The sequence below is a fragment of the Nicotiana tabacum genome, chromosome 1 (genome assembly GCF_000715075.1).
Source record: "Nicotiana tabacum cultivar K326 chromosome 1, ASM71507v2, whole genome shotgun sequence".
Taxonomy (NCBI): domain Eukaryota; kingdom Viridiplantae; phylum Streptophyta; class Magnoliopsida; order Solanales; family Solanaceae; genus Nicotiana; species Nicotiana tabacum.
Window position 1 is genome coordinate 91,160,765 of NC_134080.1, and position 26,026 is coordinate 91,186,790.

General features: G+C 40.7%; 3 protein-coding genes across 3 annotated transcripts; all 3 read right to left on the reverse strand.

Moving 5' to 3' along the window:
- Window positions 1-7,288: 7,288 nt before the first annotated feature.
- On the reverse strand, window positions 7,289-7,867 carry LOC107802172 (putative disease resistance protein RGA3). Its single transcript, XM_016625620.1, has one exon. It carries the CDS (start codon window positions 7,865-7,867, stop codon window positions 7,289-7,291), a length of 579 nt encoding a protein of 192 aa, XP_016481106.1.
- Window positions 7,868-10,626: 2,759 nt separating this feature from the next.
- Window positions 10,627-10,947, reverse strand: LOC142163051 (putative disease resistance protein RGA1). The gene has a single exon (XM_075220304.1). It carries the CDS (start codon window positions 10,945-10,947, stop codon window positions 10,627-10,629), a length of 321 nt encoding a protein of 106 aa, XP_075076405.1.
- A 105-nt stretch (window positions 10,948-11,052) lies between these two features.
- On the reverse strand, window positions 11,053-23,656 carry LOC142163055 (putative disease resistance protein RGA3). Its single transcript, XM_075220308.1, has 2 exons — window positions 23,568-23,656; window positions 11,053-11,728 (listed from the first exon to the last, which is right to left on the reverse strand). Exons 1-2 carry the CDS (start codon window positions 23,654-23,656, stop codon window positions 11,053-11,055), a joined length of 765 nt encoding a protein of 254 aa, XP_075076409.1.
- Window positions 23,657-26,026: the final 2,370 nt, after the last annotated feature.

Sequence of the window (26,026 nt, forward strand, 5' to 3'; positions counted from 1 at the left end):
CAAAGCACAGACATGGTCAGTATCAACTGGAAAGAGACTAGCGAAGAAACTTTGTACCTCCTTCTCAAACACTTTAGGTGCATCAATGTGAAATAGATGCACCCATTGTTGAAACTCGAACATTTCCAGAATTTGGTGCATTCCGATCATCTCAGAGATTGTTGGGTCAAACGTACGACCCAACATAACTTTTTGATGGCTCGGGCGCTCAGAGCCAAGGCAAACCTCACTTCTCACTTTCTTCCCAGAACTAGGTTCTTCATCAGTTTTCACTTGTGTTTCCTAAGCTTTTCTCTACTGACTTTACCTTTTCCCTTGGACTTGACTAGTATATCCTCATCACTCACTACCTCTTTCATTTTGAACTTAGATGTTGACCCTTTCTCTATTGAAATAGGCTCTTCCTTTTTAGAGGAACGCCTAATAAGGAAACCAGGTTCCTCAGGAGTTCCCTCTTCCACCTCAACTACAGGGGTAGCCTCATAACTTACAGGTACACCATCCTTCACCAACTTTCTTCTTTTCTTCTTACTTCTCTTCTTTCTCTTTGGGAGAGCGGAGTCGTAGGCCACTTTTACTTGAAGCCTAGTAGTAGGTCACTTGATTTCAGACTCAGGGGTGGAGACAACCCTTCGGTTACTTATGAATGCATCAAGGGCCACGTTGTCCGGGTCTTCTTCATCACTAGATGGCATTTCAGGTACTTGAATTTTTAGGGGCACATCATCGAATGCAGGAACAACACTGTCCTAGGGATGAGAGTCCTGATCTGGTTCCTCCAGAGAGGGATCAGGTTGCTCATGTGACGCCCCAATAGTATCTACTACTACATCACCTTCAACAACCATAATGGCCCCCTCTCCCCCCCACACTATGTGACTCATTTTTCTGGGAAGTAATTTCATGCAATATCCCATCAGCGGATACTACAAACATAGTAATGAAATCCTTCTCTTCTTCAACCGGTGCTTCCACAACCATGGAATCAGCGGCAGCGATGGCAGAACCCTCTGTAAACTCAGTATTTTGACCTTGTTCTCCACTAAGGGTTTGACTGGTGGGAACAACAGATGATGGGGAGAACGGAATAGCAGTTTCAAGGGTTTTTGAGTTGGGAAGAGATTGGGAAATTGGGGAAGGTGTGACTGCAAGAGTAGGAATGATGAAGGGTGACAAAGGCTTAGTAAAAACGAGAGATTTCATAGATGGGTCAGAGGTAGTTACAGTTGAGGCAAAGAGATCGGAAGTTTTTTCAGCCATTGGAAGAAGAGGATTGGGTGAATCTAGAATAGGGCTTACGATTAAGAAGGGCAGAAGAGAGGGTTTTTAAAAGGATAATTATGAAGGGAGAGGAATAGGCACCAGTTCTGAAATGGTAGTTGGGCATGGAGAATTGCGATGTTTCAAAGGGAGATGGAACGTTTTGAATTGAAAGGACATGACAACAGGATCTAAAAGGTTGATGACATGGCAGTTGCATTTTGTACTCTTTTTAAGACGTATATCAAAAGGATGCACAGGACTACTATCCTTTAGTACAAGAACCTGGTTCTTGAAAAGAACATTTTCTTCTTCTTCCCTTTTTTTTTTGAAAAGAGTCAATCCTTTTTTATCAGTCATGCACTACATCTATTGCTTCTATGATCATCATGCATGTTTACCTGCAACGATATTGAAGTGAGTTAGACAGGGCCAGAAAACACTTTGAGCCAGTTATTTCTTTAGAAAACAAGCTAGTCAAAGAGGAATCAGGTTCTTAATTTGGCCTCAACAGTCCCAACTTTACTCTGTTTCTTTCAAACTGTTCCCAACTTAGTTCTTTGGTGAAAATGTCTGCAATATGATCTTCTGTGCTGCAAAACTTCAAACATATCAGCCCTTTCTCCACATTTTCTCTCAGAAAATGATGCCTCACATCAATATGTTTTGTCCTTTTATGTTGAACTGGATTCTTGGCCACGTTGAGTGCACTAGTATTCTCACATAAAAGGGGCACACTCTTAGTGAGTACCCCAAAATGCTCCAGTTGTTGCTTGATCCATAGAATCTGAGCACAACAGGATGCTGCAGCTACATATTCAGCTTCAGTTGTTGACAAAGCCATTGAATTCTGCTTCATTGTTCCCCAAGAGATAAGACATGAACCTAGAAAGTGAGCCATTCCAGAAGTGCTTTTTATGTCCACAAGATACCCTGCATAGTCTACATCAACATACCTAATTAGATTAAAATTGTCACCTGATAGATAATACAGCACCAGGTCTTGTGTTCCCTTGAGATATCTTAGTATCCTTTTGGCAGCCTTCAAGTGAGATTCCTTATGATTCGATTGAAACCTTACACAGAGACCCACACTTAAAACTATATCAGGTGACTAGCAGTGAGATAGAGGAGAGACCCAATAATGGCTCTATACATTGTTTGATTCATAGGAGATCCGGTTTCATCCATGTCTAGTCGAGTAGCAGTTGCAATGGGAGTGTCTATCACCTTTGATGCTTCCATGTCAAACCTCTTCAAGACTTCCCTGATGTATTTTTGCTGACAAATGGAAGTATCCTTTAGGGACTGTTTACTTGAAGACCCAGGAAGAAGTTTAATTCCCCCATCATGCTCATTTCAAATTCGCTTCCCATGAGTTTTGCAAATTCTTCACACAGAGAGTCAGTTGTTGCTCCAAAAATGATATCATCAACATAAACCAGAACAATGAGTAGGTTCCTTCCTCGTTTCTTTAAGAAGAAAGTATTGTCAATTTTCCCTCTCTTAAAACCATTTTCTAAGAGAAATTTTGATAATCTTTCATACCAAACTCGAGGAACCTGCTTTAGCCCGTACAGAGCTTTGTCCAGTTTGAACACATATTCAGGGTGCTCATGACATTCAAACCCTGGGGGTTGCTTCACATAGACTTCTTCCTTATGGAGTCCATTCAAAAATGCACTTTTGATATCCATCTAGGACAAGGTAAATTTAATATGAGATGCAAAAACGATTAGAATTCTGATAGCTTCCATGCGAGCCACTGGACCAAATGTTTCATCATAGTCAATCCCTTCCTCCTGATTGTAGCCTTAGACTACTAGCCTGGCCTTGTTCCTTGTGGTAATTCCATGTTCATCGAGCTTGTTTCTGAATACCCACCTGGTTCGTATAATGGTTCTATCTGGGGGTCGGGGAACCAGGTGCCATACACTGTTTCTCTCAAACTGATGAAGCCCGTCTTGCATGGTTGTAATCCAATCTGCATCTTTCAAGGCTTTCTTGATGTTTTTGGGTTCTATCTGGGAGAGAAAGGCTAAGAAGGCAAGTGCATTTTTGGCTCTTGACCTGGTTTAAACTCCGGAATCTAGAGGAGTGATTATATTGTCTGTATGGTGAGATCTTTGATGTCTCCAGTTGGACGTTTGAGGTTCATTCTTAGAGGAGGAAGGTATGTTTGGCTAATTTTCCTCTATCCTTCTCTTAGGTGCTAGTGGAGTTCCCTGAACTGCATCAACCACTCTTTCTTCAGCTTTAGTAATTGTAATTGAAGTGCTTGGTTCTATTAATGATGAGGCAGCATTGTCTTCATTTGTCTCCTTGACTCGACTCATCATATCTGCTTTTTTATTTGACATGTTAATGACTTCCCCAAGAACAACCAAGGGTTCTCCATATTGATCTTCCTCAACACTCTTCTCAAATAATGGATGAGATTCATCAAAAATAACATGGACACTTTCCTCAACACACCGAGTTCCCTTGTTATAAATCTTGTAGGCCTTGCTTTGAGAAGAGTAACCAAGAAATATTCCTTCGTCACTTTTGGCATCGAACTTACCAAGATGATTCTTTCCATTGTTGAGAACATAGCATTTACATCCAAATATGGGTTTTCTTCCATTCAACTTTCATATGGGGTTTTGTTCAGAAGTGATCTGATCATGCACCTGTTCACTAAGTAGCAAGCAGTGTTTACAGCTTCAGCCTAGAAGTTCTTTGCAAGTCCACTGTCAATCAGCATTGTTCTTGCTATTTCTTCCATAGTTCTATTCTTCCTTTCTACTACTCCATTTTGCTGGGGAGTTCTGGGAGCTGAGAAATTGTGAGTGATGCCATTTTCATTATAGAATTCATCAAATTTGACATTGTCAAATTCTGTCCCATGATATGATCTAATGCATACAACTCTTAACTCCATCTTCACCTGGATTTTCTTCACAAAGGCCACAAACATTTCAATAGTTTCATCTTTGGTTCTGAGAAATAGAGTCCATGTGAATCTGGAATAGTCATCTAAAATTACGAAAATGTATCTTTTTCCTCCTCTGCTTTGCACCCTCATAGGTCCACACAGATCCATATGAAGAAGCTCAAGCGGCTTCGAGGTGCTCACATCTCTTTTAGATATAAATGAGGACTTCACATGTTTTCCTCTAGCACAGGCATCATAGAATTTTTGCATCTTTAATTGTGACATAGGCAGACCATGGACCAGGTCCTTTTGAATAAGTTTGATTGAAAGGGAAAAGATTCCATGGCCCAGTCTTCTGTGCCATAGTTCAGCATCATCGTCAACAACTTTCAGACAACTCAGATCACTGCTCTGTACGGACTCGAAATCAGCAACATAGATATTCTTGTATCTCTTGGCCACCAGTACTATTTCACCAGTTACAAGGTTAGTGACTGTACATATTTTGGACAAGAATTTCACCTTGTTTCCTTTATCACAAATTTGAGAAACACTCAAGAGACTGTACTTAAGCCCATTGACATAGTACCTATTTTTAATAGAATGAGCGAGCGACTTCCCAACTTTTCCAACTCCAAGAATGTATCCCTTTTTGCCATTGCCAAAGGATACACTCCCTCCTTGCAGGTCTTTTAGTGAAAGAAAGTCTATGGTGTTCCAGTCATGTGTTTCGAACATCCACTATCCATGAACCATTGCTGAACACTTCCTTTCACTGTTCCCTGCACAAGAGATTAGAAGTTAGTTTTAGGAACCCAAACAACTTTGGGTCCCTTGTAATAAGCTAGAGGATGAATAAGTGCTCTCTTAGTCCATGCAGGTAATGTGCGTTTTTTGTGAGTAAAACATGGTCCCTCTTTTGTGGTCACGGTTTCGACAGCCACTTTGTCTTTCTGAACTGATTGATTGTTGGCCTGGACACTTTTCTTGAAGCGCCCAGTGTTTCCATATTGGGTACGAGTCCAGTTATCAGAGACAGTGACACTCTTATTGTGAGGGTTGTGAGGTGTTTTCTCCCTTTGGAACCCTGCTCCCTGCTTTTTTTCACTATCATTACGAAGCAAGGCAGTGGTAGCTTCTAAGGACCAGGTCCACTTTAGAGACCTTTCAAGATCATTCATTACTTTTTCTAGATTGGTTTGGAGGAGCTCGCTTTTCTCAGTTTCAGCACACATCGTACATCTCATAGCTTTCACCTCATCTACGAGCCTAAGGTATTCCTCACTTGCTATCTCCTTTCCATTTTCAGAACTTTCAGGTTTTGACTTGGTCCAAGGTTTTACTATTGTTTCCCTTTGTCTGTAGTTTCTTCCAACAGATCACTCTTTGTTTTCTAAGGATTTCAATGATTTTTGTGTGGTCAGTAACTACAGCCACTAAGTCTTCTCTAGTATGTTCAGATTCTTGTAGTTCTAAGATCAAGGAATCACTATCATCCGCAAGACTACAAAAAGCAGTGATTAAAACATCATCTAAACAAATGAGTTTTTTTTGGAGAATAGGATTTCAGATTTCTCTGAACGTCCCTGAAGTTTACCTCTTTGTTGCCATTGTCTTCATCATCATCTGATTGAACCATCAAAGCAAAAGTTGAGTCATATCCAATCTCCTTGCCTTCAACTTCCACCAAGGAACTATCACCAGTATTAGATTTATCTTCAGACTGTTTTACTTGTGTAGTTCCTTCATAAGCCATTTGCAAAGCTTCCCATATTTCCTTTGCAGTGTCACAGGTAGAGATTCTATCATACTCTTTAGGTCTAATTCAACATACCAGAATTTTCTTGGCACGAAAATTCTTTTCCACAACTTTCTTGTCTGCGTTAGTAAATTCTTTGCTGGTTTTTGCTACTGAATATGGAAATTCATCTAGTACCTTGATTGGAACATAAGGACCATCGCAAATAATATCCCATAACTCAGAATCCTCAGCCATAATGAAATCGTGCATTCTAGCTTTCAACCACCAATAGCATTGGCTATCAAACTTGGGGGATCGGTATATGGATTGACCTTCTACAAAATTTGGTGGAGCCGCCATGAGGATCTTTCCTAGGTGTTAGCTTGATAGGAGGAACCTGCTCTGATACAACTTGTTAGTTTATATGAGTACACCAAACTATATAGCACCTGGTCCTCTACGAGGTTCTACTGAAAGCACTTAATAATATAGTAAGTAAATGAGGCAGAGGATTTGTACGTGAAAATATCCCACACAAGGGGATAAAAATATCCACGACCTACACCTGTAGGCTTTTAACTTCACTAACTTGTAATCTACCTATTACAAGCCACATTACAATAATTCCTATTGCAAAGGATTTACTCAACTAACTTGTGGTACCTTTACCACAAGCCACTTTGTGAATATCCTAGTTAGAAAGGCTTTTTCTAACTTGTGATTCTATCACCACAAGCCACTTTGTAATTCTTCGATTACAAAGACGTTTTCTTATGACTAAATCTAGTCACAACATAATCTCGACGAGTTTATGAATTTACAAAAGGATTCCTAATCAGAATGATTCTAGGTAAGCGATTTAGGAGATACAGTAAGTACAATAACAAGGTTACAACTCAGCTTGGACAACAACAATCTATCTTTTAAGAACTGGTCTTTAGTAGCGTTCAACCTTGTTCTCCATGTTGTGAGGATTGATTTCTCTATTTTTGCAAGAGGCTTGAATAAGAAACAGAACCCTTCTAGTGATGTTTTTGTATGAGCTTGTACATATTGATCACATTACTTGATATGATATGAGTACTTTGTTTGGTTAGAGAATGAGTGGGCTGACAGTGTAGTGCACTGCGGCAGAAATAGTGCCATCAGACACTTCATTTCCAGCTGTGTCAAATTAACTTTGTACTGCTATGAGGAAACTACAAGGCCATCAGGTCCTTGTATTGGTTCCTAACTCTTGAAGCTGTAGCAGTTCACCTTTAGCTGAAATCCGTTAAAGGTTGCAACAAATCAAGTAGGTCAGGTTCCCTATTTGCTTATTAACATTAAGTTTGCTAGATCATCAAAACGACAAGAGTATTTAAGATCTATCAAAATCTGTTCGCATGCAAAGCATCTTGGAGTGAAGAGTGCACTTGTTCAACATTAAAGTTATCACACGATACACCACTCGCCAAATTAACAATGTTCCTAGCCAACTTTATGACATCAAAATCATATGAGGCACACAACCAAATCCTTAAAGGAAAATTATTTACTATCCTCTCATCTCTGTACACTAATTCAGCAAGTGTGATTTTCCCCACACCTCCAATTCCAACAATTGAAACCACATAGAGACACTCATCAAAATCATTTTCTTGCATTAGAACTTCAACAATCTCTTCACTCTTATTCCTCCTTCCAACAACATCTGGAAGTATAAAGGAATATGTCAAATCCCTTTTCGTTTCTAAGGCAATAGTTCTCTCACATAAGTGAAATTTAGCTTTATCCGCTGCAATACTATCTAACCTCTCCCTTATTTCTTTCATCTTATGACTCATTTTGTATCTAAAAAGAATCAGTTTAAAGGGTGAGAATAAAAACCCAACCTTGGATTTATGCCTTTGCCTTTGTTGACCATAAGTCTGAATTTCATCAAGAAAATCATCAGCTATCAAGTACATCTTTAAGTTCCTCAAGCCAATTTGTCAACGCATGATTCTTCATTTTTTTGCTCTTCAGCAACTAAGAGTACATCTCTAATGGTAATTAAGGTTTTTTTTTAGTTTGTTAAGCTCATTTTTAACACCCCAAATTAAGTTAAATTCTTGAAATGCATTTGATCCTAATTTTCCTAAGATGGAATTTACAATATTGAAGAGACAAGATTCTACTGCCATAGTCTTTCAGAAGGTGTGAAAAGGTAAAGGGAACAAAATTTTTGGCAGTGTAAAATAGAAAAAGTTGTATAGAGGCAGTTTTGTTGTTCATGTGACTTTGTAACAACTGAGAAGGATAAAGGAAAATGAGTTGGATTCCTTTTATTTTATCCTTAAATATTAGGTGGCCTTACTTGAGTAATGCTTGTTGTCACATTTCTTTCAAAGTGTGACACCTTGCATGTTTTATTACTTAGTCATTAAATCTTATCTCACTCTTTAATTAATTATCCATGATTAATCAATTACCCACATAATTAAGGATTATCTCAATTTAATTAAAGTACTACTCATTTTTAATACACTTTTTATAACTTACCATCTTGGTCATGTGGTACCATATAAAATAAATACATACATTATTGTTTTATTCAAATATTCATGTAAAAGTACATATATTTTCTCAACTTACAATTTTTCTAATCTTGTATAAAGAGTACAAATTTTCGTACGCTGAATTATTAAAATAGTAAAAACGACAACCTTCTTTTCATGTGAGAAAATAATTTCTATTTTTATAAAAAAAATCTCATAACTTTCTCGTATTGTACGTATATATTACGGTAAGGTTGTTAAACTTACGCGGTGTAACATCCTTCCCCCCCTTAAGAACATTTATCCTCGAATGTTAACTCTTAGAGATTTGCAAAATTTTCACTAGGGTCTCCTCTGTAAATAAACTAAAACCTAAACTTTATTTGAAGTCTCGACTATTCACAACATTTCGTCTCATATTTTATTCACCTTTAACTTACTTAATTTTAAATCTCGCATCGTATCTGCTGTTTCTTTCATAACCTCCCGTCCACATTACTACTTAATGCTCTACTGTGATACCTGCATCTCTGGTGCATACAAAAACTCGCGACAAATTCATACTGACTTCTTACGACTCAGCTCTATGGCACGATCTGAAAACAAAAGAAAGGTAACTTTTCCTAAATGTCATATAGCCTCTCAATTATAAATGTGGCGCACAACACACCTATAAGTGAGACTCTACCAGACACGATTTGTAGACTCACTAGGATAAAATTGTCCTGATACCACTTTGTTATGCCTAGAACCTGGGGAGGCGTGACTGACACCCGGTGTCATAGAGGCCCGAGCGAACCACTCTGTAACTTATTCATTCCTTTTGTAACTATCATAGGCCAACATAGCCACAACTCGTAATGTATAACTGTAAGTGGATTTTTGCCACTCGATCTACACTTGATCTCTTAAGATCACAGGAGACGAGACTTATCTACCATTTGTTGAATATTAATTTATGTATTCAGAGTTCTAAAACTAAAATTGAGAGTAACATTTGCAAGCACGTAGAAGTGAATGCAAAATACTAAACATCTGTCATATCATCATTTCATCCGAATATCAACAGTATTTCGTAGTAATTTTATTTCTCATCCTTCGAAAGATTCAAAATAATATACATGCTTCTCTTGAAGTGGCAAGACTTAAAATTCTATCTATAACAACTATACATTTTTTTCCTCTTTAGTTCACCCCTACAAAAATGAGAAACGAGGTTACTCTAACAAAGATCAGTTAATTGGGTCCCCAACAAAAGGGCATCAGATACGAATAATGTATTGAGTATGTAAGGCAGAACTGCAACATAGTAGTAAGTCAACATTAATTAAGGATATGGAAGAAATATGGAGTAAAGGATTCAACCTGCAAGTCTGGATAGCTCTGTAAATCATGAAATATTTATAGTATCATGCATATGCGTATTAATGTCATGTAATGCGAAGGTCTGTACGTACATAACATCATATAGCCTCTGAGGGCATCCCATCATATCATCTCAGCCACTGTGGGCAAAATCATCATCGTATACCAGCTGATCAGGTGGTAGTGCGTATATAACGCCATAACCTTTCCCATATCCCATATACATATATACATACATATATATATATATACCATGCATAGGTATATACGTTCATAACATCATCAAGCCTCTGAGGGCATCCCATCATATCATCTCCGCCACTGTGGGCAAATCATCAACGTATACCAGCTGATCAGGTGGTGGTGCGTATATAACGCCGTAATCTTTTCCCATATCCCATATACATATAATATACATATATACTCGTATATAATACCATCTGTATATATATAGATATAAATACGCGTATATAACAACATCTGGTCATGAGTGCATGTATAAATGCATGAAATGCATTTAAAAGATGTTAAGAAAATCTCTTAGTACGTCATAAGACCATTATGCCTCTTATTAATATCAAGAAATAAACATTACCAACTTACGTATTTTTGAGACCCATGAACAGATGATAGAATAAAAATACATATGGGGAATCAAGAACATAGGAACCTTTAGTATTTCTAGGAATAGAGTTATTTATAAAAGTTGTGCATTTGCTCGTTTCATTTGTATCGTGCGGATCATGCCAAAAGGAAAAAAGAATAGCCTTAACATACCTGAACCGATTAACTTGACCCTTGGAAAATATCGAATAGTAAGCAAATCATTGCTTCATGTAATATGGCAACTGATTATAGCTTAACCTTAGTGCAAGTAAGATATCATTATTATCCTGTTTTAGTTGCCATAACTTATCGTCTCTCACTTTTAACCATTCCCTTTCATCAGTTGTCGCATATAACATACTACTTAGAGTCTTCCTTGCCAAAGGCACTCTTATGCATTTCTTTACAATATCTTCTCCAATTTTAGTTAGGTTTGGAAAATGTCTCTCTTGTCCATTTCTAAACGCCCATTTCAGAAACAAAGAGAAGCAATCCTCATGCGGTAGTTCTTTCAAGCTGTATGTAACAACAGATTCCATTATTGAGGCAATATAATATCTACGAGTGCTCACAACAACCTTGCTTCCACGCGCTTCAACCATCAACAAACTTCTTAATTCTAACCACTTTGAACGATCTCGACTTCAAACATCATCAATGATGAGTAGAAATCTGTTCGCATGCAAAACATCTTGAAGTGAAGAGTGCACTTGTTCAACATTAAAGTTATCACACGATACACCAATCGCCAAATTAACAATGTTCCTAGCCAACTTTATGGCATCAAAATCCTGTGAGGCACACAACCAAATCCTCAAAGGAAAATTCTTTACTATCATCTCGTCTCTGTACACTAATTTACCAAGTGTGATTTTCCCCACACCTCCAATTCCAACAATTGAAACCACAGAGAGACACTCATCAAAACCATTTTCCTGCATTAGAACTTCAACAATCTCTTCACTCTTATTCCTCCTTCCAACAACATCTGGAAGTATAAAGGAATATGTCAAATCCCTTTTCATTTCTAAGGCAATAATTCTCTCAGTTAAGTGAAATATAGCTTTATCAGCTGCAATACTATCTAACCTCTCCCATATTTCATTCATCTTATGACTCATTTTGTATCTAAAAAGAATCAGTTTAAAGGGTGAGAATAAAAACCCAACCTTGGATTTAAGCCTTTGCATTTGTTGACCATAAGTCTGAATTTCATCAAGAAAATTATCAGCAACATAAAGTACATCTTTAAGTTCCTCAAGCCAATTTGTCAACTCATGATTCTTGATTTTTTGCTCTTTAGCATCTAAGAGTACATCTCTAATGGTAATTAAGGTTTTCTTTAATTTGTTAAGCTCATTTTTAACAACCCAAATTAAGTTAAATTCTTGAAGTGCATTTCATCCTAATTTTCCTAAGATGGAGTTTACAATATTGAAGAGAAAAGATTCTGCTGCCATAGTCTTTCAGAAGGTGTGAAAAGGTAAAGGGAACGAAAATTTTGGCAGTGTAAAATAGGAAAAAGCTGTATAGAGACATAATAGGTAGCCTTACTTGAGTAATGTTTGGTGTCACATTTCTTTCAAAGACACCTTGCATTTTTTATTACTTAGCCATTAAATCTTATCCCACTCTTTAATTAGTTACCCAATAATTAATCAATTACCCACATAATTAAGGATTATCTCAATTTAATTAAAATACTACTCACTTTTTAATAAGTTTTTATAACTTACCATCTTGATTATGGAGTACCATATAAAATAAATGTATACACTATTATTTTATTAAAATATCCATGTAAAAATACATATATTTTCTCAACTTATAATTTTCTTAATCTCGTATAAAGAATACAAATTTTCGTATGCTTAATTCTTAAAATGATAAAAACGACGACCTTCTTTTCATGTGAGAAAATAATTTCTATCTTTATAATCATATTGTACGTATAATTTAAAACATATTCGAAAGTAGTAATATCAATAACTATATAAAATCCTATTTTTCAAACTATTTTTTTTCAGAATGTATTCAACTTAAAATACCATATCGAATATATATTATGGTAAGGTTGTTAAACATACGAGGTGTAGCTCATTCATTGGTCTATAATAACTTGTAAACAAATATTGGGGTATTTAGTGAAAAGGGTGGGTAGATACATATTTTATGGGGTAATTCGGGTAGAAATCATGCTCATAGGACTTTACTTTAATATCTATTTGCTCTACCAAGTAGAAATCATGCTCCTAGGACTTTATCTGATTGTTTTCCAATAGAAATCATGCTCCTATGACTTTATGCTTAAATTCGATTACCTTACTAAGTAGAAATCATGTTTATAAGGTTCACAATTTATCATGTTTAGAAACCACGCCTATAGGTCCAAACAATCATGTCTTAAAATCAGTATCAAATGTAGATATCGTGCCTATAGGGAACGACACTCGCAATTCTGCCTGTCAATCTAATCTAGTCTAAATAAATCAACTTAGTCCACCCCTAGTTCAATCCTAAATTGGTTTAACTAAGTGGTTTATATTTTCTGAAACTAGTTCTTTAAAACTGCCTCAATTTCATTAGATATCATGCCTATAAGTATCAAAGAAGTCTATTTCAAAACTTGCTTTGTTTTTATACAAGTGTGCGAATCAATGCTCCGCGTATAGGCAAGGCCCTAAGGCGTTTTTCCAAACCTGCAACTCTGAAACTATTTCTATTGCTTGATGTTTTCTGATCCCAACAGATCTTTAAAATTGATAGGCCACTGCTAGGGTCACTACTCATGAGTTTCTAAATAATAGGTTGTTTGTTTCTGCATATTCACCTAGATATCCTGTCTCAAGATGATGTCTAATAAAAGCCCTTAATTGTACTTGAGTCGTGCTGTTTATGTGCTTGTTTGAGGAGGAAACTCTGGGCCTTTAATTGTTCCATTTATGTGCTGAAAGTCTTAAGTGTTTTGAATGTCGCCTTAGAATTTTTTACCTTTAAAACCTTAGGGGTCCATCTAAAATCACCTATAGGTAGAGGTCCTAACTCCCTCCAGAACCATTAAGAAGGGATGGGTAGCAGCACACAATAGAAATCGTTGACCAAACACTCTCTTTGTATGATCAATAAGGGGATGGGAAGGGTAGATATGGGATATGATGACTATGCGTTAATATCACGTGTAGCCCCTCATTAAAAATTATTTACCGGATATTGTGTGGGGTGATCTGTCATGCCCCAACCTCGGGAGGCACGACCGGCGCTCAATTGAGTGATCCTATCTGAGCAAGCCTTTTTAACACTTTCTACCCAACTCAATATGATTAAGGGAACCATGCTTTCGTTCACTTAGACAATATGAAAGATTGTACAATCAACATTGTTAGTTCATTTTATATCACAACTTTAAACCGTAGTTAAGTTCTAAGATCTCGTACAATTATAATCTAGAGAAACAAGAGTTTAGATTTACAACATAGTTCATAGACCCATCCAATACCCGTACATAACCCATGCAAACGTCTACCAAGCCTCTAAGGATACAAAATACAATTATAACAACGCCGGCAACAAAGCCCCGCTATACCTTAAAAGTGGATATCTATAACAAAAGATGTACAACATAACCCCTTGAAGGAGAAAAGGTCTCAACAAGACTTTGAGAGGGGGACACTGCGCTACGCGCGATCGGCACTATCCACTATGGAGCCACCTACATTCGTTTAAAAATGTAGCGCCCCTAGCAAAAGGGATGTTAGTACCATGGAATAGTACTAGTATGTATACCTAAACACCATCTTATTAGAAAGAACTATCATACAAGAATTCAAGGAAATCACAAGAGACAATAAAAGCTTTAACCGAATACCACATCATCAAATAAAGACTCATACAACCTTTACATGATTTCCGTAACTTTTGTTTGGGGCATTTCATATGTTCATCATTGTTCTCAATACCACCGCTATCTTGAGCGGAGTACGATCATGACCCGATCAGCTAGGTTGCCTCATTTGATACATATACCTCAATCACCATCTCATTTCCCTTTTCCGGAATTCAATATCAGCACATTACTACCATGTTTGCGACATGGTGTCCGATCACGGCTCGATCGACTAGGACACCTTATCTAGGCGTTGTTCCTTTCTTATTAATCATCTCATTTGAATCTCTATTTCACATATATCATATCAATTCATTGGCGCTTAGGGCCACAATTATCACATCATTTCCATTTTCAATGTCAATCTTGCAATTTATGATCATACGCACATACAAAAGCAGTTCAAGTTGTAAACATAGGTAAGATTTCACATAATTATCATGACAATCTCAGTTTTAACTCTTGACGTGAAGTCTAGGCAATTTCAACACATGGTTCATATTCTTTGCACATCTTTAAATATCTAGAATAGTACTCTGCACACATTGGGGCACACCTTTCATGTATATATACAATTTCAAAACAAATTCATGTAAAATGACAATCAATACATCAATCAAGTTTTCGGTCTTACCACATTTTCACATACACATACCAACATAGCTCAATTTCTAATAGGAGGGGGGTTTAGCCATACATACCTCAATAGAGCTTTCCTTAAATTCTTACGAAATTCTCAGATTCTTAGCAACATCAATCTATTAGATGAAAATTACCAATTTAACCACGAATTAGAGACATGCTCAAGATTCTAGCTCGTTTAAGTATATTATCAAGCACTAAGTGTGCATTGTGATTTTAGGACCCTTTTGTGAGGGATTTTCATCACCTTACAACCCAATTGCTATCTTTTTAATTCACAACCACCCGAAATCCTATTATATTTTATGCATGCAAGAAAATCAATTCTTATACCCATGAACCCACAAGCTAATTACTCATTCTAGTGGGAATTTCGAAACCAGAGATTAGCGCTCAAGTTCTTACCTCTTGGGGTGAAAGCCTAGAAAATTTTACTTGAAAGTCTTCAACGATTTGGCAAGGTTTGACAGTAAGTTTCTCCCTCTAGAGCTCCCTCTCTCACTCTATTTGCAGTAAAAATAACATAAAAGAGGTCTAATGGGTGTTTTTAATAAGATTGGTTCGGGATTAAAAGTTAGAAAATAGGAGCCCCGACACAATCTGCAATCACATATGCGATCACATAATGGACATGCGGCCCGCAAAATGAACCGCAAAAATGGTCCCAAAACCTGAACAAACTGTCTGCATATGCGATAGAAATGCGGTCCGCATACCTGTTCTGTGGTCGCATAATGCACCACAAAACTGTCCCTCACAAAAATTCCAAGGGGATTATGGGATGACTATGCGGCCCGCATATTGATTATGCGATCGCATAATTGGCCGCATAGTTGACCTCATATTAACCAACAAATAGTCTGACTCTGCGGCGACTATGCGGTTCATATATCTATTATGCGACCGCATAATGAACTGTAGAAATGCACTTTTCTGAAAAACATAATTCCTTAACTTTTTAATGCACAGATCAATCAAAAGGGTCCGAATCGCGGCAAGCTAGAATTTTACGAATTTCTAACATATGGTCCTAACTTGGCACTACGAGATTTCGGAGTTTTTAGTAGAAATTTTGACGGGGCCTTACATCCTCCCCCCACTTAAGATCATTCGTCCTCAAATGAGGATCAAGGTTCACTTATTAGCAATCTCAGCTTTTCACAATATGAACATATCAACAGCCCCAAATTTGGATAACTCCCTAAATTTCCAAAAATTTCGTCAGAGTTTCCTTTGTAACTAGGCCTATCCACCTGCCAGAGGGCCCTAGAAACATATCCTAACACCATATGCATGTTCCATAGACATAACGTAACTTGTACAACACCAACCATGGTTGCATAGGCAACATATAACCAAGATAGAACAGTTTTACATATATCAAATCAAAAGATAAGAGTTTATAGGAACCAAATGCATAAAAGCTATTGCAGGGCTATTATACAAACAAATGTGGGTACTTCTTTATAATTTCTTCCTCTGCTTCCCAAGTGGCTTCCTCAACCTCCTGGTTCCGCCATAACACTTTTACTGAGGCAATTTCCTTATTTCTCAATTTTCGGACTTGCCTGTCAAGAATGGAAACTGGAACTTCTTCATACGACAGTTCCTTATTAACTTCAATAGTTTCAACTGGCACGATAGTGGACGGATCTCCCACTACCTTCTTCAACATAGACAAATGGAAGACTGGGTGTACCAATGACATCTCAGGTGGCAGCTCGAGCTTGTACGCCACCTGACCAGTCCTCTGAATGATTCTGTACGGTCCGACATACCTCGTACTCAATTTTCCTTTCTTTCCAAACCGCATGATACCCTTCATGGGGGAAACCTTCAAAAATACCCAATCATCTTCTTTGAATTCCAAATCTCTGCTAGGAACGTCCGAATAAGACTTTTGGTGACTCTGAGCAGTTTTCAACCTTTCGTTGATACCATGACATTATCCATAGCCTGATGCATAAGTTTCGGCCCTAACAATTCTGCTTCTCAACCTCAAACCACCCAATGGGAGACCTACATCTCCTACCGTACAATGCCTCAAATGGTGCCATTTTACTAGCATGGAAGCTGTTGTTATAAGAAATTTCTATGAGTGGAAAATGGTCATACCATCTACCTTTGAAATCAAGCGTACAAGCACGCAACATGCCCTCAAGTGTCTGAATAGTCCGCTCTGCTTGCCTGTCGGTTTGAGGATGAAAAGTTCTGCTAATATTTACCTGCGTGCCCAAACTTTGCTGAAATTTCTTCCAAAAGTTGGCTATGAACTGATCCCCTCGATCTGAAATGATTGCGACTGGAGTGCCATGCAACCTGACTATTTCTTTGATGTATAACTAAGCATACTTTTTCGTTGTGTCGGTAGATTTAACTGGAAAGAAGTGCGCTGATTTCGTGAGTCGATCTACGATCACCCAAATTGATTCAAACTTGCGTGGAGTGCGCGATAATCCCACCACAAAATCCTTGCTGATCATCTCCCATTTCCACATTGAAATTTCTATGCTTTGAGCCAAACCACCGGGCCTTTGATGTTTGGTCTTCACTTGGTGACTGTTCGGACATTGTTCCACAAAGTCCGCCACATACTTTTTCATGTTTTTCCACCAATAAACTTACTTGATATCATGATAAATTTTCGTAGAACCTGGGTGCATGGAATACCTGGAAGTGTAAGCTTCTGCCATGATCCTCTCCCGACGACCGCCAATATCCGGAACGCATAGGCGGCCTTGGTACCGTAGGGTACCATCACCCATGTCAAAGGAGAAAGGTGTGGCCTTGTGTCTATGAATCACCTATTTTAGTTGTGCTAACAATGGATTGTTGAATTGCTTCTCCTTCACCTCCGCCACAAGCGATGATTCAGCCTTATTCTGCACAATCACTCCTCCTTCATTAGAGTCTGCAAGGCAAACTCCCAAACTAGCTAACTGGTGAACCTCTCTGGCCAACAACCTCTGATATGCCTCTAAATGAGCCAAACATCCCATAGATTTTCGACTAAGAGCATCCGCCACAACATTAGCCTTTCCCGGGTGATAGAGAATATCAATGTCATAGTCATTGAGTAACTCTAGACGTCTTCTTTGTCTCAGATTCAACTCCTTTTGCTTGAAAATATATTGAAGGCTCTTGTGGTCCATAAATACATCCACATGGACCCCATATAAATAATGACGCCAAATCTTTAGCGAAAACACCACTGCCGCAAGCTCTAAGTCATGGGGTGGATAGTTCTTTTCATGATTCTTGAGTTTCCTAGAAGCGTAAGCTATAACCTTGCCGTGTTGCATTAACACGCACCCAAGCCCGATATTTGAAGCATCGCAATACACCACAATTCCCTCTGTACCATCTGGTAGGGCTAATACCGGTGTTGTAGTCAATCTTGATTTCAATTCTTGGAAACTCCTTTCACAAGCATCGGACCATTGGAATTTAACTGTCTTCTGCATCAATTTAGTCAATGGAGAGGCAGGAGTAGAAAACCCCTCCGCAAATCTTCTGTAGTACCCAGCCAAACCTAAGAAACTGCAAATCTCTATTGGAGTGTGTATGTAGTGAAATCAAGGGGGGGTCTATTTCCCGCTGTTAAGGTACATTCAGGAAGTCATGTCTGCATCTCGAGGTTGTAGGATTATGATCGAGCTCCCTCCCTAGAGGATCGTACGCGACCCAGTAGAGACTCCGAGGATAAGGAATCTGTGTGTGACCCAACGGAGGTTACAAAGATGGGGAATTCCCAAGGCAAGCGGCTAAAGTCAATAGACACTAGTACCATGCCTAGCCGTCCCATCCCCATGTCTTTACATTCAATACACTTTGTACTACATGGTATTCCCTCTCCTATATAAGGGCTAATGTTGCTCCATTTTCTCCACGAATGCAATAATATCTCTCTATCTCTTTCTCTTTTCTTTCTAACTTGTTTGTTCTCACTATCCCGAGGCTACCTTATATCTATCATTCTCTTACTTGCTCTTCATTATATAGCTCAGTATTGGTCGTAAAAAGCCTTGTTTGATTATATACTTAGTTGTTATCCCATTCCCGATTATCCCCGATAGCTCAAACTCGACCCTGTCATCGACCCCGAGGTCCCCCATCGACCAGACCTACACCCGGACAGCAGGACCTTCGGTTCGATTACTATCTCGTTTTAGCTTGCGTTCCATCATTAAACTTTATATTATTAGCATCAAATACTCTAGAAACTAGCTCGGGAGTAGATCACGTATTTTTAGAATCCCATTTACAAATTTAATTATTGTTACCATTTTCATGGTAAATAGTTTGGCGCCCACCGTGGGGCTAAAAATAAAAGTGATTATTTTCTTGCTGGTTTCATTGCACAAATGCACATTATATTTCACACTTTTTCTTGTCCAAAGATCCTTTGATTTTAGGTCAAAATGTCTGGCTCGATAAACGGAGTCGAGAACGACAACCTCAAAAATCATGGGGAAAATGGCGTGACTGTCCCGGCCGCCGAAGCACCACTACAGAATCCCGATAATACTCCCGGACCGATTTTAGCGGACGCGGATTCACAGGACGCACTGCAGGTCGACGAAACCCCTCACACCGACAGGAGCATACAACACAACGACCGATAAGAAGCCCAACAAACCCCGATTTCGGGAAACATGGGAAGTTAGTCATCATGATATTTTTGAAATGTTGCAGGCACAGTAGTTGGCTATCACTCAACTGCAGAGCTATCCGAAGACTCCCAACACAGTAGCGCCGGAAACAGCTCCCTATGCCAAACGAGTACATGAAAGATCGGGCAACAACGGATCGATAACAGACCCCGCCATACATAATATGCTCGGGGATCTATCCAAAAGTATCGAGTAAGGTTTGTGGAGGTTCATGAAACAATTGTCCCCCGAGGAAGCAATCTCGGAACCCGCTTCATGGAAATCTAGAATGCCGGAACTCTTTAGGTGCGACAGAACCTCGGATCCTGATGAAGGCACCACAGCGACCCTCAAGATGACGAGTTCGAGCCCATATCGTTGAAGAAATCGGAGGAAACACTCTCAAAAGAAACCATGATGTGGCGCTACAGCCTAGCGTCTGACCTCACAAACTCGCTTACCATACAAGAAAATTCTTCCGCTGAAGCACACATCGATGCCATCAAAGCGGTAACGGAAGAGCCCGACACATCTGAGGTCGAAAACAGAGAGTATGAAACTCCATAGGAAGTCGTGCCTCGTTCCCTAATAGAACGAATGAGATCACTCCCGGTTTTGGATGACTGGGTAATACAGGCCCTCACCCGAAGTTTAAACGAAGCATGCCTGACAACTCCGGGTCATTTCAAACGAAGTTTGATTAGATACCCTAGTCGAGATCTGGTCGGATGCCCGTACCCGGCACCAGCCACGAATCAGGGCCGTGGACGACCATCCGGGAGCCTCCTCAGGCTCGGTATACCCAAGCAGTCTCCCGACAAAGAAGCTAATGCAAAACATATGGAGGTACCATCCATGCGCCACAGATGGGATGAATGCAACAAGATTCAACCTACCTCGCAACGGTAGGGAAATAGCTTGAGGGCAACATCCTCGAGGAACCTTCAGCAGAACCAGATCTGACGAGGCACAGCCGGCAGAGGGACCCTGCCCAGCGGAGTACGATTTCCATATTGTTATACCAAACATCGTGATCACCATAAGAGAAACATGGGGAGCTGAACAACTCAGGCCTATTCGACCAAGACCCCTTCAAAAGAACTACATCCCGGTGAGGGAACAGAAGGGCGCGCGCGACCACGAGCTCAAAAATTGCCACCAGCTCAGAAAGATGATAGCCATGCTACTTAGTAAAAATCACCACCGAGTACCATCCAACAGTCATTCTCGAGTTCAGCCCCAAGGGAGGAAGGCAACCGGGAAGGATGAAGCAAAAAAGCCACGACGTATTACCACAACAGTGAAGGATCGACGACACCCTTCGAGGACTCATAAAATGGAAAGTGAAAATGTTTGCCGTCAGGGAAAAATGGGCCCATGGAAATATTATGGAGGACACCCTTACATCCAGGGAAAAGGACATCGGGACTCCGCCTCGGCATCACACTGACGCATTGGTAACGCTCTCCCTTATTTGATCTATTTCAAATAAAAAATGTGTTAATGAATTCAGGTGGTTCGACCACCTACAACAACGATGTCAGACCAAAATCAATAGGCGGTCATGACTAACGGACCAAACCGCTCCCGCATCCTAAATCCCTGGCAAATTCCAAATGACAATGGCCAAAAAGACCATCTCTTGATACAGCCCATCTGAGCTCGGGCCGCGACATCGAGCTCCATACCATCAGAGTAGGTAGAAAGCACGGACGTCTTGTTCAAACGACCGCCGGCACACCACCCGGGGATAGCGTCGGCCCCATTTCTTCAAAAGAATGAAACCACTCGCAAAGGGCAGAACTAAAATAAGTCGACAGAAAGCAATACGCAACGAGAGGAAATTCTTCACCAAATGGCACGTCGCCGGCATCAATGCCCCCACCTTCGAAAGGCTCAAAGGGTAGGCAAACCACATCTTCGGCCAAGCCTGATAAAACACAGCGGAGGGCTATTTCGGGACTCACGCCTTGAAAGGGTAGGAACACACCAAATCTCACAACCTCGCCTACGCATCCCACGATGAGGAAAAATTGCTTTAATCCCTTGTTATTTTTTCACTAACCTGTATGCAGACAGCTGGCCAGGACATTCGGAAGTTCAAACTCTACCCGAAGATCTATATGCTTTAAAAAAAAAAAGGGGACCGCCACACTCTTTCCCCTTAATCGGACTTTCGCCCTGAAGAGGGCCTCGTCAGCAAGATTTTTAGCGGAGCAACGTACCCCTAGAGGAGGATCCGATATGGTCGCAGGCCTTCTTCTATAGTCCAACGACGAGCGATGATCTTCTCATAAGGGCACTGTCCCCTTGAGAGGATCGAGAAGTGACAGACTAAGTCTCAATAGGGAATTATGTACCGGATCAAATGGTCTGAGGATCCACACCCGCGCTGGCCGAGCTCATAACAATGAAACAATGTATGTTTTACCAAGCAATAAAGAATATCTTTCGGCATCTCATACTCTAAAAAGGGAATTTTAACAGGCTCACGGCGAAGGCCTCTCCACCAAACGCGTCCCGAGATACTCAGAGACTTAGCAGCAACTCAGCACCCGTGCAACCCCAGAGTCAGAACTTCAGGCTCATAAAGCCCCTACAATGCAACTCCGAGCTCACGAGAAGCGGTCTTCAAGCTTAAACAAACTCGATGACTCGGAGACTGTCATTAATCGCCATGTACTGGAAAACCTGTAAGACCCCTAGCGGGCAGACTCGGCGTAACCAGATCTATTCTACATTACAACAAAAACTGTAAGACCTCAACAGGCATGAAAAACTGTAAGACCTCAACAAGCATGAAAATCCCGAAGTTTAGGCTATACGTTGCATTTATAAGAATCCCGAAAGGGAATACCCTTGGTGTAGACGCCTAAACTATCACTTGGGATCAAAAACGGCTCTGGCCAAACACATATGACTACGGTCAAAATGGCATACGCTACTCGGTGATGCCCGGTTAAAACAGGCTTCCCTCAATAGGCAAAAAGGAGCTTCGACCATATCAGCTCCAATCACAAGGCATCGATCTACTCGACCTACGAGCTAAAAACCTTCCGAGGTGCTCAAACATCACTGATAATAACATGAAATCGAGGATCTCCAAAACTGACGACGGGTCAGGCAAAACTATTTCAAAAGACCTTAACTAGCGGAAAACAAGCCTACAAATAGCCCACGGGCAAAATAGCGTAAGAGACATTATTGCCAGCTAAGCAAGCCTACGAGCCGCACACTAAAAGGTCCGTACGACCGAAAACAAACTAAGAGCCATTGTCGCCAGCTTGAAAATTGACAACTTGAGGATTAAAATGAGCTCGAATCGTAACCCGATTCGGAGACCTGATCCAAAATAGTTAACTATGCAAGCCTCCGGGCCACATAGCAAAAGGTCTCAATGATTAAAACAACGTAAGAGGCACTATCGCCAATTTGAAGATCAGAAAAACTTGAGGGTTAATTAAAGCTCGAATCGCAACGCGACTCAGAGACTGGACCCAAAAAATTCGAAACAACAAATGCCCAAGGGCAAGAAATAAAAACTGTCATCGCCGGCCCAAACAAACGCAAAACCCGAGGGTAAATTGAGCTCAAGTCGGATCCCGACTCGGAGACTGAACCCAAAGACGGTTAAAACACGCAAGCCTAAGGGCAAAAAATGAAAGTTGCTATCGCCGTCCTAATAAATATCGGGGATACAAGTTGTGGGGTTCCCCCTCTTATTTCTACATATTGACGACGGAGCGCAATCTCAGCCTACATCATATAATGAAAGCTATATATATACACAGCAAAGCAGGCAGGGAGTAGTTATTCCGTTTTTTTCCGGCAATTATAGCCCAGCGGTCTCCTCCTCATTGTCCTCAGCATCGGACAATAGGAACTTGGCATCGTATTCCTCTCCTTTGACTTGCTCGATCTCCCCTGAGTGATCAAACCCCTGGAATGAATCTCCTTAAGGATCTCCCTTCGGGATTTGCACCTCACATACTCCTTGCTGTTGTTTGCAAGATCGAGGGTCTTCTTCAGCTCAACTTTAGTAGTGGCAACGCTTCTTGAATAAGCTGCCATTTTCTTTCCCACCCTGGTGTTGTTCATCACAGCCTCGGCCCGGATATTAACCACCTCGGTTTTCGTCCTTCAAAGATCGGATGAGAGTCTCACGATCATTTTCGCTTGAGAAGAATCATTCGCACGGGCGGCCTGAATTTGCGCCTCAAAAGTGAAAACCCCGACCTGTGCCCTCTCTTTGGCTTTAAAATGGGCATTCACATGTGCCTGCAGCTCGGTGAATTCCCTTTTGGCTCTGCCAACCTCACCCCATAGTTGTTCTAGCTCATCCGCCTTATCCTTCAATTGAAACAGCAACACATCAAGATGGCGAGACAGAAAGGTAATACAGGCCAGCACGAGATGCAGGATACCTATTTCTCCAAGAGAGCCTCCTGGGCCCGGCTCCGGTCCACCTCATACCGAAAAGAGACGGGCTCACTTTCCTTTGTCGCACAAGAAGTCTGAAGGATTTCTCCCTATCTCGAGCATCCACAACGGGGCCTTGCAACAAAGTAGTTCAACTTTGAGCCTATCAAAAGCCTGAGAAAGAAAGCTAGGTAAATAAAAAGAAAAGAGAGGAGCACAGATCCAGAACATCCTTACAGTGGCCGAAACTCACTATAAGGCGAAAGCGCTGAGCCCCGCCGAAGGCCGAAGCAACGTCCGACGATGCATCGACCCCTGAAGGTTTCCGGTCGGCCAAATCGCTTCCCCTTAACTACTGCAAAGAAGTCACCTTACCACAAGCCTTCTCACACCCCGGGGCATATTTCCATTTACCGGCGCTCCTTGACCCAAGGCCAGCAATCTCTCCTGTTCCCTCGGGGAATGCGGCATCGCTTTGAAAGGACACCCGACACCTGTAGCAGATAAATCAGATGAGCCAACAAGAAGGAAGCCACCTCTTAGGGGGTAGAACGCTAGTCACCTACCATGATGCTTCTCCTCCCATCTCCTGTTTGATAGATCTCTCCAACAACGGCTATCGTAAGTCGAGCAAGTTGTTAGCTTACAAGACCACTCGTCTAAATTAGGGACCTCACCTGGCAACAAATGAGTTGCTATAAACAAAGAACAGAAAGATGTCGTTACGGGGCCAACCTCATGTTGTGATAAAGACAGTTTAAACGAAGCGCTTACGCGTGAAGATCCATTTCTTGGGGAACGACAAAAATTCTCCAGGGATAACATCGGTCATTCGGATTCGAACGAACCGATTCCTCCAACCAAGGTCCTCATCCTCCTCGCTGTCGATCACAGGAGATCAGGTGGATCTATGCTGAAGAGCAATCAGGCCCCGATAGTGCAATGACGGATACAATATCACGAGGTGGCTGAGGGTGAATTCTATCCCGACCTTGTCAGCAAAATATCTCATTGACTACACTATTCTCCAAAGAAAGGGATGAATCTGCGCCAGCATTACTTGATATCTTCTGCAGAAATCAAACATGACCCGATTAGGGGAATCCGGCACAAAAACATGAATATATACACTCAAGAACCCCTCAACGTATGTCATGACACTCTCATCGGGGGAAGGTGCTTGCAAAATCACGCCTTCCCCGCCATCAACATTCCTTCCTGACCATCTCGAGGTTTTCCTCCCTCACCGATGAATAATCCTCGACATGTGCTCTCGATGGCCCGGAACTTTGGGAGGCCTCCCCGGTGTGACAGCCTTCTTTGAGGTAGGGCAACCGAGTCTCACTCTCCCAATATCGGGGGTGAGCCGCTGGTACGAACCAAAGGCGCATCACAACAGGGACTCCACTTAGTCCGAGGATTAGGCGCCGAAGAAGCGGCCATGATTACATCAGAATAAGGGGAATAAGATGAGGATCCAAGCAAGAAATTTCTGAAGCAGGGAAGCGAAAAGGCTAACACAAAGCGGCAGACTCTACAAAGGAGATAGGCTTATCAAGAACTGCAAAATCACCGCATAAAGGGTGGATGAGCAAATACATAGAGGCTAAGCGAAAACTGCTCGTTTGCTCAAGAGGGCCAATTAATTCTGGCCGCGTTAACGTCACCTTCTCCTTAGGGAGTGCACTGGAAGAATCATTCCAGGCTCCCACATAACTCATAAAACCAAGGGACCTTGGGAGATCCCCGACGTCATAAATATCAGTTCGGGAGGATCTATCGACTCAACCTCGGGAAGTGGCAAGTCTCGGGGCCCCTGGTCTGTCCCACAAGAAGGCCCCGAAGGGCCGATGCCGGAATGCAAAAACAAAAAAAGCAAGGAGAAGGGTTGACAAGATAAAATCTCCTTTTATACATTGGGAAAGAGAAAAAAACATCTTTACACTATTTGTTTCCCGGGGGGAGAACACATGAAGCAAAAAGAAGGCATACAAAAAGGGTTCAAGGACTACTCCTCACCAC

Coding starts and splice junctions, on each gene's coding strand:
- LOC142163055 (XM_075220308.1), bottom strand. CDS start 23,656: ATGGCAGCTTATTCAAGAAGCGTTGCCACTACTAAAGTTGAGCTGAAG. Junction 11,729..23,567: donor AACAGCAAGGAGTATGTGAG/GTGCAAATCCCG, acceptor AATTACCATTAG/AGATGTACTCTTAGATGCTA.
- LOC107802172 (XM_016625620.1), bottom strand. CDS start 7,867: ATGTACTTGATAGCTGATGATTTTCTTGATGAAATTCAGACTTATGGT.
- LOC142163051 (XM_075220304.1), bottom strand. CDS start 10,947: ATGGAATCTGTTGTTACATACAGCTTGAAAGAACTACCGCATGAGGAT.